The sequence below is a fragment of the Athene cunicularia genome (genome assembly GCF_003259725.1).
Source record: "Athene cunicularia isolate RWA chromosome 20 unlocalized genomic scaffold, athCun1 chr20_part1, whole genome shotgun sequence".
Taxonomy (NCBI): domain Eukaryota; kingdom Metazoa; phylum Chordata; class Aves; order Strigiformes; family Strigidae; genus Athene; species Athene cunicularia.
In genome coordinates this window covers 2,554,831-2,567,523 of record NW_020799125.1, presented here as the reverse complement: position 1 = coordinate 2,567,523, position 12,693 = coordinate 2,554,831, and the positions used below count along the sequence as shown (strand labels likewise).

Sequence of the window (12,693 nt, the reverse complement as noted above, 5' to 3'; positions counted from 1 at the left end):
TTTAGGAGCTAATCCGTTTTTCTCAGAGACAACTGGTCTCCTCACGTGGACCGAGTCAGTGCCGGGCTGAGTGTCAGTTCAACAGTAGTGTGCTCAGTGCAGTAGCCTGTAGATAGATTTGTCTGGATGCAAGAAATAATTACCAAATTCATGAGATTTTTCTGAAAATCTAATAGCAGAATTCGGCCCTCACAACTGTGAACTATTGCCCATGAGAAGAGGAATTAAAAAAACAAAAATAAAAGCTGAACATTCAGTACAGAGCATCACAAATATACCTTCCCAGATCTTCACGTTAATCAAAAGTGTGTTCCTGATTATATTTTTATAGTTGTGCTCCAAATTCAGTGTTTTATGTCACACCTTCTGAAAACCATCGCAGTTAATTGTGTTTGAGGGAGCAGGTTGCCCTCAAGGACAGGGTGTTTTATTAAACCTTCACTAGACAAAACCAAAACACTTTAAAGATCTATTCAGAAACTTTCCCTACTTAAAAACCAAACCAAAATACACACCCACTATCCACTGATCTTAGTCCAAGACCCCTAAGACAACAATGAAATTTCAAGATTCATAAAGTTACACACTTCCAAAACACTGACAAAACAATATTAAAAAACCCCCAAAGTGCATCTTTAGGAAACAGCATCCCCCTCAGGCAGACTAATCTTTTACTGTACCAAGAAAAATAAATCCAAGAGGAGAAAAGATTTAGAGAGAAAAATACATTAGCAAATACAGATAAATTTGTTTTTAATAAAGGAGTTAATTTTCTTTCAATCCTATATAAAACAATAGCAATTAAAAACTTCATTTTTGAAAGTAAAATATTTACATATGAACAAGTAACTGTGCAAAATTTACATGAAAAAAAATGGAAAGACAGGATTTCCTAAAAGACAAAATAAAAGGGGTGTAACAGTTGTCAGGTGTTGATAAAAATACTGATCAGCATTCAGTTTACACGCAAGAGAGTTAAATTCTACCATGAGAGTTCACACAAAGAAAGCCAAAGTATTTACAGTCATAAAAGTACTATCAATAGACAATTTAATACAATAACCTCTGAAAATATAAAGAACCAATTAGTATATTTGTAATAAAAAAATAGGTACAAAGAAGGGACTTTGCTCTGGACATCTTTAAAGTAGGCCCACAGCTTGCATACAGTCTTTTAGCAAAATAATTATAGTTTACATAGCCATTTTTATGTTATGTGCCAAAAATTATGTACAATTACTGACAAAATACACCAACCATTTTTCAACACTTGATTCACACTGAGAAACAGTCTTTTGATGATTCCTCTCAACTTTGATTTTATTTAATCTAAGCTTTCACTTTAGCTAAAAAACACAGTGCAAGTAAAATATATTTATGCTGAAAAGGTTTCTCTTTTTTTCCTTTTTTTCCTTTTTTAACTTTACAGCTTTACAAACTATAGCAAATAAAATGCATTTTTACAGATGCTGCTAAAACATTCAGAAGTAACCCTCCTTTATGGGATTTCAGGGCCTCTAATAAGCAATAATGTGATTAAAATTGAGGTTATGTTTAAAATTAACTGTATATCCCTCTAGATTTTGAACATTTTGGGGAAAGATAAATATTCTTTAAAAATCAGTTTGCTTTGCTAACTGACTGTTTAAAAAAAGCTAAATGAAATGAGGTCATTTGCTGTAGACATATGCCTATATAATTGATTTAGTTGAATAAAACTGAACTAAAATGCACAATTAATGTCGAAACTGCTACAGGGCTGACAAAGGGTAGCTAGTTATTTGCTAAACGATTCCATCAGTCTTTATATATGGCTTGTTTGGCAAGAAGGCCACTCAATCAAGAGATGAGTTAAAATTTAATTGTCCTTTTATAGTATCCACAGGCCTTGTAAGTATCCTCACTGTTACAGAAATGTACTTCTCTTATACTGAAGAGTTTATTTATAAACAGGAATATAAAACTGTTCCATGTAAAGAGGTGGTTGTTTTTTAAACAATATCCCATTTGCTTGTTACAAAAAGGCGTAATTTGCAAATATATAAAAAATGTCCTCAGGCGTCTCTCCGTCAAAAATACCTTGATCTTTTCCATTTTACTTAAGGAATGCTTTATATAGCAATAGTGAATGGCTTGTCTCTCGCTCATTTTCTAAACAAAATATGAGGTCCCTGAGGTTCACCCGCGTTATCCTTTGTCGCGTAAACTGTCTGGTTGTTCCAACTCCAGAGCTGCCTGGGACTGCTGCACTTGAACCAGATCCCTGGAAACGAGAACAAATAGATAGATCAGAACATGTCAGTGCCCCCAGGTATTCCAAAACTTTTCTGAGAAAACATGCAAGGTAAGAACTAAGGGACTATGTGCAGGAAGCTATCAAAGAGTACATTGTATGCTACCAGATCAGAGATTTCTTTTTTGTTCTTATTTATGAACAATCAGAAGTTTTCAGTGATATTTAATAGACAAAAAAACAAACAAACAAAACAACAAAGCACTGATCTTTAGGAAGGCACTAATGATAGGTAATCCCAAGAACCAAAACGAACAGATAAAACAGCATTTTTCACAATGTCATCATACAGATCCCAAGGGTAATCCCAAAGTTCCTGATGAACTGGGGAGCAGTCCTATCCCCCTGGACTGTAAGGTCTTGAATAATGTCCTAAATCCCCCCTGATCTTCATGATAGGGTACCATGAGCTCTCCTTTTGGTGACAACAGCTGTAACCAAGCTCAGGATTACATTAAGAAATAGCTATGCTAGACACAGTCAGACATTCTCTAATGATCTCTGAATTTTTCTCCATCACTCAGCAACACTCATCCCTCTGGTACACACTGGTAGTTTTCCACACAAATTGGCAAGATAAACAAGTGGTATATTATTGTATTTCTCTCTCTAAAAAAAAAAAAAAAGGAGGAAAAAAAACCCAGTATCTTTAGAGATCCCAACATCCTTCAGCTGTTCAGATGTACGCTGCCTAGTGAGTTATAAAGCAAGGCTGTTGGGGCCAACTCCAATGCATTTTCACTTGCAAAAGACAAGTGAAATATCTATTCTGATAGAATATATACAACTAAAGCAGTTCTTCTGTGACTGTTACGCTTTCCTTATATAAGCAAGGAAACCCTGGCTGAAAGTCATCAGAATCAGCAGTAACAAGTTGCCTCTTCCAGCGAAGCCTGGGACTCGCTCACATCCTGTGCACATGCACCAGGAACACTTTGAGGGGGGTAAGAGGGGTGCTGTGTGCCTTGGGCTGGCGGAAGGGCTCAGCCCAGCAAGGACAGCTACAGAGCAGCATGGCCCAGCGCTGCAGCGACCAAAGCCACTCGGAAGCCGCCTCCCTGCTCCTCCTCGCCTGCAGCAGCAGTAAGGCACAGTCACCAGTAGATGGCACGCAGAGACCGAAAAGCCAACTTTCACCTCAAATTTTAAAGTCGGGAATCTTTTTTTGGCAGTTGCCTGTTGCTGATACCATGCTCTCTGGGTATTTATGTAAGCAGTGAAGGTGTTCTGAGCGACTGGGAACAGGTTATGTTTCTGTAGCTTACCTATGGATTCTTTTTTCCCCGCCAATTTCATTTACAAGGATAATTTTCTTTACTTTTTTAAATGAACTGCAGTACTTAGTGACACAAGAATGTCCAAATACAGTCCACTAGTGAATAAGCATTTACCTGCCTGAGAGTTTGGAGAATTTTAAAAGACTGTTCTAAGTAAGAACACCCCAGACTTGAGACAAAATTTAGTGCAAAAGCCATGCGAATAACTTGCTGAGGCTCACGCTAGTACAGTCCTTTCTACATGTGAACGTAACACATTTATGATCAGTGTACATTATTAAGAAATCGATGTAAACTTGTGCTGGAAGTTACCATCTCTGGGTTAGTAGCATGCTGTGTCCAGCACAGGTGTTCTTGCTTCACCACACTGCTAACAGTGAAGTGAAACTTCTCTTTCTCAATCAAGTTATCTATTGAACCAGCAAGCATCAAATCACTGAAATCCCGTAGTTTGGATAGTTTAAAGCCTGGATTTTCAAAGGGGTATTTAGACACAGAACTATGCTACTCCTGTAAACATGGAACAAGTTAAGAAGATTTTCAGTAACTTTCCATAAAGTCACATGGACATAAAAACTGACAGGAACCTATTCTGTTGAATTCTGAAACAAAACAGTACAATTACTACTTAAAGTGATTTTTACATGTAATTAAGATTCAGCATTCCTAGACATCAAAAGCTTACATTTACAAATCTGTGTCTAAGTAATGACAAACCTTATTCTCCACACTTCTTGTAATATGCCTTAACTACAAACTGCATACAAATGGTGACAAGTGGAGCTCAATTTAAAAATGTCAAGTGACACAGCAGCAAAAGCACAGCTGTGAGTATCAGATCAAAAGCAGCTGGTTCTTAATTAAACAGACAAAGAGATTAGATTTCCAGGGAACCTGTAGTTAATTGGTTAACCAGTAAGTGATTAATCTAGGATAACTAAATTAGTCAGATTTAGATGAAATACAAACAAGTGTTCGCAGTAGATGTAAAATGCATTCCATAACCTCAGTGACATTAACAGACTATTAATGTTGCACAGTTGAGCATGCGTAAGCAAGCAATGCCAACATTAGCACTGCCTGAGATACTTCAGCATATTCCTCAGACAACTTCATTTATATAAACACCTCTTTTTATAAAGTGCCACATTCTGCAATTTTTATAATTTTAAGCCACATTTATAAACCTTTAATACAGTAATTTGTTAACATAAGTCTTATCATCAGGAACAGGCATTTTAGTAAATTTCAAAACTCAGAATTACTTTAAAAGATGCTCAAGAAGCTTGATTATTTTTATAAATAACATTTAGTAGCATTCAGATTGTTCTCTAACATTTTCTACCAAGCACATGTAAATTATTGCTTGTAGCAATTCAGTATAAAGCAAGGTGAATTCTTTTGAAATAAGACGCTTTTTTATAGTGTAAATGCTTTAGCACTAAAAATTTGGAATGCTCAGGGAGTAATAAACAGAATTATTAAACTATTACAATCCTGTCACTTGCTATCAGACACAAAACTTTGGAGGGAAAAATTCTCAAATTCTGAAGAGAGCTTTTGGCCCCGTAAATGACAAGTTTCAAGAAGATTTTTTTCTTTTTGAACACTGGAGAAATCTCACATCGCATATCTTCATGCAGAGAGCAATTTTATACAATTTCATGTTTATTAACTTGTTTATAAATATAGCAGATAGTCTACAAGTCTACCTGAATTAATATTAAACTAATCAGACACTAAGCATGCTGATACTTAGTCTGCAGGGAAATTTTTTAAAGGGTCAGATTAAACAGCAGACTACACAAAGGATGTGAAAGAACATCATAAACAGATGGAAATGGTCAAACTGATCTGCTGTAGAGATGCTAAAACTAAGGCAAATCATCACCTGAAGAAATAAATAAGGCAAGTTCCTATAACCTGAAACTCCTGCTGTCAAATTTAGCAATGATTCAATTCTACCACTGCACCCACCTCAGCAGCATTACTCTGCACTCTTATTTAGTTAGACTGGCTACAACCACAACAACCTCTTCCCAAACCTATGGAGGTCCAAAAAAGCAGAGACTTGAGAGAGCAGAGAGATGGCTTTTCTAACATTCCTCCAGCTCCATGAATCAGGGAATGACGAATTCAAATTTTATTCCTCACGCCACTACACAGATGCTAAAAATTGATTGTGGAGCAAGCAAATCCAAACACAAAATACACTTCTGCTGCTCAAAGCTTCCACAAAGTAGGGAAAAAATTCTGACAGAAAAGTTTTAACAGAAGCTGACGCAGCAAAACCAAACATTACAATTACACCGTACCTCTGTCCCTGATCCAGATCCCGGTGAATCTACTTTCCTTTTCTTTCTGGGACCGATCGCAGCTAATGCAGTCAAGTTGGCATCCCTCTGTCTCATCTGTGCTAGCTCTTGCTGCTGCATCTGTATTTGCCAGAACAAGTACAGTTAATTAATTTTCCTTCAATTTCCAAAATAAAAGTTCACTAAGGTGAACACTTACCTCCTTGGCCTTCTGTTTCAACCTAAGCTGTTCTGGATCTTCTTGTCGAGATCGAGACTACGTTGATAAGGGATGAACACGGAATGGTTGGAGAAAAAGAAAGAAAAATTAATATGGTTACAAATCAGTTAAGTTTTACATAGCGTATGAAAGTTTTTCTTAAAAGTTCTGCAGGAAGTGGAGAACACCTACCACTCTCAGAGAGGTCAAAAGGGGAAAATAATTTTTAGAAATTAAAAGCAGTTTTCCATTTCTTAGTTTCAGGTATCTATTTTTGAAAAATCATCCTGTTTCAGCTTTGTTAAAAATAGCAAAGGAATAGCTAAGCATTTATGACTTAAAACCATCACCAAGACACAAGTTACACAGATCCATGAATTGAAACACACACCTTGCACATGAAAAAAGGAATCAGACCTGTACTTTTTGGAAAAATTCCTCCCCTTGCTGTGTAACTATGCACTTACTAAGAACATACCTTTCTGCTACACCTAGACACACAAGTCACACATCCATCTGATCAAACTGCAGCTATGATAACTGACCCACAGACTATTTACATTAGCAAATGCCCATTTCACTTGGACACAAACCTACAAGTAGTTGCATGTATCATACTTTTAGAATCATAGAATCGATAGGTTGGAAATAAGCTTTAAAGACCCATGAGTCCAACTGTAAACCTAACACTGCCAAGCCCACCACTAAGCCATGTCCCTAAGCACCACATCTACATGTCCTTTAAATACCTCCAGGAATGGTGACTCAACTATTTCCCTGGGCAGCCTGTTCCAATGCTCGACAAGCCTTCCTTTTGGTGAAGAAATTTTTCCTAATATCCAATCTGAATTTCCCCTGGAACAACTTGAGGCCGTTTTCTCTACTGCTTACTACCTGGAAGAAAATTCCAACACCCACCTCACTACACCCTCCTTTCAGGTAGTTGTAGAGAGCGATAAGGTCTCTCCCGGGCCTCCTTTTCTCCAGGCTAAACACCCCCAGTTCCCTCAGCTGTTTCTCATCAGACTTGTCCTCTAGACCCTTCCCCAGCTTTGTGCCCTTCTCTGGACACGCTCCAGCACCTCAATGTCTGTCTTGTGGTGAGGGGTCCAGAACTGGACACAGTATTTGAGGTGTGGTCTCACCAGAACATAAGTAACAGAACATATAATTTCAGCAAACTTTATTGTCTAATACTATTAAAACACATTTGCCAGGTTTTGTTTCTGGTTTTGTTTTGTTTTTCTACATATGTGAATTCTCTTAGTTTCTTGGGGTTTTTTTCCAAGAAGTCAACAAACAGAAAACAGGAAGAACTTCAAGACAGTCTTTCATCCATACTCTCACATAAGGCAAGACTAACTATATTCAAATAAATCCTGACTGTTGTTAATCTCATACATTCTTTAGACTAACAACAACAAATTATTTTCATTCAATGCTTAAGTACTCTTAAAATACTAAGCTTTTCCTAATGATTAATATACGTCTTCCCTGCTGCACTTTAGGCGCAGCAAACACAGGGAATTGTATGAATATGTAAAACACAGTCATGAAGACATGTCTCACCCCAGTCTTTTCTCTTCTGAAGTAAACAAATTCACTCTCTAATCTTACTTCATAGGTCACTTTTTCTAGACCTTTAAATTGCTTTCCTTCTGAAGTCTACTTGGTGTAGGGCTCAAAAACTGGATAGAGTATTCCAGCTCAGGTCTAACAGGAACCAGAAATGAAGGTGTTAGTTCACAACTTATGTGCGAACACTGCAATACAAAAACTGGATTTTGACATTATCAATGCATACCAGATCAAACCCAAGAGAAACCATAGGTTGTTTTGCGAATTACTTCTAGAGCACTCCTGCCTAGTCATATTCATTCTATATTTGGGCCACTGAGTAAAACCACAAAGTCTAATGCTTACATTAAAACCGTTTCCTATTTATTGTGTTTCTCCAACTTGTAAAAATCTTTCTGAATTCTGTTCTCCAAAATACCTGTAACCTCTCTATTCCACTCGAGTACCACCAAGCTATAAAATTCACCTTTTTCACAATACAAAGTGCAAAAACTATATTTTAAGACCTACTTTAATTTGGGAACATAGGAGACTAGTAAATGAGCTGTCTCACATGCTTTTCCATGAAAAGCAGAACAGAGCTTAGGCGAAGAACATAATCATCAAGCTCCATCTTTGAAGAGCAGTCTTCCCCTTTATTGCAAGTGCTTTAAAATGAGAAGAAACTCTGCAGTTTTGACGTCAAAAATGACACTTTGCAAACGTGTAAAATCCAAGCACTTGCCTTTGCTGCACGCATTAAAATTTCCCTTTCTTGTTCATCTTTACGCTGTTTTTCTATTTGATCAAGTTGTTCAAAGAACTTGAGCTGTGCTCGAACATCACTTGCTTGTTCGTATCTTTCATCATCCTGAAAACGCAAATATATTTCTCATTACGTTTCTTAAAAACAAAACTGTTAGCTTGTACTGTGCTGTAGAACAACATATACATTTAAAGCTCAAATGTTCACTTTGTCCCTTTCAAACAAACCAGCTAGAATTCTTAAAAGCATTTTGTTCTATTCCATGAATCATCAAATTTTGACTTCTAAACTAGGATCATCACAGCTTTAACCTCACGAACGTATTTCACAGAGCTGTGTGGTGTTTAGGCATTTGCACCTATTAAGAACACACATCTGTCAGGCAGCAGTCTCTTGAGAATTCGAAGCAGGGCTTTTATCTGTCTATCTGATTGTACAATCACTCAGTCTCCAAACATTTGACAGAAAGGGGAGGGCACAATTTCTCTGCATTTGTTTTAAAAACATTTTGTATACGCAAGCTGAAGAGTTCTAGTCATCCATGTGTATTAATGTAAGATGAATCAAAGAATAAACAACCTAACCACAGAATGAAGAACACCTGAACTCATGCATTACAGCCAACATGATAGCCTGCTGAATTTGTGTGATTTTGCCTTTTTATTCATGCAATTAAATACAGTACCTTGTATGAAATATTCTTTTGTTGAGCAGTCTCTGATAATTTTTCCACGAGGTTTTGTAGTCTTTGTTGTGTAGCATGTGAAACATAGCTAACTACATCAGGATGGATTTCTGTTATTCCATGTTTTTTACCTATGATCAGGACAGAAGTCAGTTGTAAAAAATTATTTTACAATACAGCTAAACATGTGGCTAATCTCAGTCATGGAAATTTAAATGCTGTTTGCAAAATAAGACTTTCAGGTATTTCTCAGACAAGCATTAAACAAGAAATGACATACATATGAAAACTTATATTAGCTTAACAAAAACGTACACTTTATTAATAAATGCTGTATACTGCAGTACAAAAAATAACTGAAGAATGATTTTTGCTCCACCATCAATTCTAAAGAAGTAAATACAATAAAAGTGTTTCTGGAATTATTTTTTTAATAACAAATGTCATTCTTTTTGTTAAGCCTTATCAGTTTATACAGTCAGAATTTTAACCAGGTCCAGTAATTCTGATGTTAAATTCCCATCAATTTAGAAGACAACTCTATAGTTTCGCTCTCCCTCAACACTATTCTGCTTTCGTAAGCTGCATGATTGCCCACAAGCATCAGAATATACAAAAGGTATGGACTCCAGCAATTTTAAACTATTGACATCTATTTCTACACAAAATGCCTTCAATTAAACCCAAGACTAGTGAAATTTGTTTCTTAAAGTTCAAGAAAAATCAACATACCTATTTCTAATATCCTTCTTTGTAAAGGTGCTGGGAAAAGGAAGGTTTCATCTTTACAGGATCTTGTTAATGTGCCCACTAGCTCAGAGTTTGTTGCCAATATTCGAGCACTTTCTTCTGACAGGTTGACTCCAGCCATTGATGCAACATCATTAATGTCATCGTCATCCCTTAAGAAAGGAAAACTCATTATAATCATAACATTTGTGCTTATCTGCACTTACCGCTACAAGTCCACAGCTGCATATAATGAATTCCACAGTAAACCCGAGTCCTTTATTTCATTTTTGCCTTTTATTTGCTTTTATTACTCAATAAAATAAAACTAACATAATTTAATTCTAAAGAGCACTAGAAATATTTCTGCAGTTTTGTACTTCCTAACTGTTTTCTCAAGATCCTTGCTTACATAATGTTTCAACGCCTTGAGAAACAAGGGATCCAACATATCACTACCACAAAACAATAATAAACTGCACTCATCACTGTAAGCCAGGCTGTGCATCCGAATAACCCGAGCAGAGTTGGGAGGAGTGAAGGAATTAATTTTATTTGCTTGTCCAGGCAGGAATTGTTTGTGAGGTTTGATATTTCTCCTTAGTGCCAGCTAAATGCTAAAACCAGTCTGGCACAAGTATGCTCACATTTTTATTAAAGTCTTTATTAAAGTAGCAAACCTGCCCACAGAAAATCCACCTCTAGTTCTTGTGAGTTTACCCAGCCTGATTCAGCACCACTGGAGTACACAGAAAGGTCCCCACTGAGTTCAGCGGGCTGTCCAGGCAGCGCAAGCACAAATAAGCATATGGTTCCTCACCTAAAAGAACCTCCCCCAGGTTCTTTCAGTTTATTCTTCTGAGCAGCAGCTACTTGTGACGAAACAGTGGCAATAGCTTTGTTTCCAGGTAATACTGCTGGTTTTACCACAGGTACTGCAAGAAGACAGACAAGATTTGTACTCCATCAATCTTGTATCAGAGTTCAGATTTACAAGCCAGTCGTGGGGTAGTAATGGCACTAGTTCTGGTGCAAAGGCTTCACCTCAATAGTTTCTGTCAGCATTTCACGCATCTAAAACAGGACCCTCCCACACAATTCCATTACCCAAACAATTTCTCTGACTGTAGATGCTGTCCTGACATACGTGCATGCTCAGCCACTCTGGCACTACGCACTGAAGATTTCAGCAGGAGTAAAACAGCCTTCAAACAGCTACAGGGCACTTAAGAACTGATCTTCATAAACCACACCAGTTAATGCTATCAAATACAGCCTATACCAAGTATCTTGACATCTTACCTGTCTGAAGTTGATTCAGTTGAATTTGAGGAGTAGTGAGCATAATACGACTGTGTGGTTGCCGCAGCGCTACCATTGGTGTCTGTGTCAACGTTACCTGCGGAGGCCTTATCAACGCCCCTGCTTTTTGAGACTGTTGGATAACCTGCAAGTAATAAAAAAAAAAATTTTAAACCCCCCCAAAATGAAAAGAACTGTAAACAAGCTAAGAAATAACTAAGGCTAAGAATCACGATGGGAAGAACAAACCCAACAACACTTGATCTTAACACATCTGTTCATTGATCTAGAACCAGCATTCTTTAAGGTACTTTAAAGTTTCTTTAGATAAATTACACATTACAGGAAAACCAATATTCTACTTGCTGTGATACAAAAAAGAAATCAGTAACCAATTTCTATTAAAAAAACAACACAACCAAACATCTATAATCACAAAGATCCAGTTAAAACTATCTACACGTGGTTTCTACATTAGAGATACAGGCAAATTGGATCTGTCTGAACAAACTCCAGAACTAAAAATAACAGGAGACATGATAAAGATAATCCAGCTGATTCTACATATGCTGTTTTCATCCAGAATCAGGATAAGCTACAGCTGTGTAGCTTTCTACTATTAGATTGTTAAGTTAGACTGAGTCTCAGGCAGCTGTAGCCATACTGCTTCTGAATATGAACTCATAAAAATAGAGTCACATCGCAATGCTACAATCAGAGCCCTTTTGCGCAAACTCATCTTTTGGCCTCTTAGTCTTCAGAAACTTACTTTCAAACTACTGTAAAGAATCCTACCAACTCTGACTATTCACAAGCTTCATTTCTATAACTTGGCAAGTCTTTCTTTTGCTACTTTTGTTACAATTTTATATATTTAAGTTAAAGACCAAACTATTATCTTGAAAATCCAGAACTAATTCGTCAATGATCAGTTTTTATTACTTCCCTAGGTTCCTAACCTCTTTCTATAATACCTAGGTTATAAAGGCAGTAAGACCAATATAATCACTAGCTTTTCTCTCAAGGTAAGTGAAAAGTATTTATGAACTAATAAGAGCTCTCTCCTTTTCATTTTGTGTGAAAATTTCTGGACCAAGTAGCTCAGATGAATGTCAAATGCTCTATAGGGAACATAGAGTACTAAATAGCAAAAAAACCCTAGCAATGTAATAATCTAGATTAATTAATACACATCCTAGCAAAAGCTTACACTCAGACACTGCTTTGCTATGGGAAGAGGAAAAAAATATACTGCACATTATACTGTTCTTGTTTCGTTTATGTCCAAGCCTAAGAAAGTTATTCTTTCTCCTCTTTTGGGGTAATCTGTTGTTAGACTTATGAAATGGGAAATGAAAGATCCTCCAGAACACTGCTCTCTCATGGGCATGGAGTGATTGAGACAGTCTACCAATATTTCACCCTAAAATAGGAAATAATATAGTACTTTAATCAAGAATGGATTTTAAAAGATACCTTTTTTTCTTAGTAGCTAGTTTCTCTGAATAGGTCAAAGGCCTGATTAAGCTGAACCACCAAATTAGAAAAGTCACTGTATTATCAAAAGAAT

At 36.7% G+C, this 12,693-nt stretch overlaps 1 protein-coding gene across 2 annotated transcripts in view; it reads right to left on the bottom strand.

Annotated features, from left to right (window-relative positions):
- Window positions 1-796: 796 nt before the first annotated feature.
- The window catches only part of TAF4 (TATA-box binding protein associated factor 4), a 39,495-nt gene continuing 27,598 nt past the window's right edge, over window positions 797-12,693 (bottom strand). Inside the window, exons 9-16 of one of the 2 annotated variants that reach the window (XM_026862227.1) lie at window positions 11,124-11,268; window positions 10,642-10,756; window positions 9,825-9,994; window positions 9,093-9,223; window positions 8,387-8,512; window positions 6,085-6,141; window positions 5,886-6,005; window positions 797-2,263 (exon numbers count right to left, since the gene is read on the bottom strand). In XM_026862227.1, coding sequence (XP_026718028.1) covers window positions 2,096-2,263; window positions 5,886-6,005; window positions 6,085-6,141; window positions 8,387-8,512; window positions 9,093-9,223; window positions 9,825-9,994; window positions 10,642-10,756; window positions 11,124-11,268 — 1,032 coding nt within the window. In that variant the 3' untranslated portion in view covers window positions 797-2,095. Of the gene's footprint in view, window positions 2,264-5,885; window positions 6,006-6,084; window positions 6,142-8,386; window positions 8,513-9,092; window positions 9,224-9,821; window positions 9,995-10,641; window positions 10,757-11,123; window positions 11,269-12,693 lie in introns of those variants that run through there. The other variant, XR_003399816.1, reaches the window with a different exon arrangement.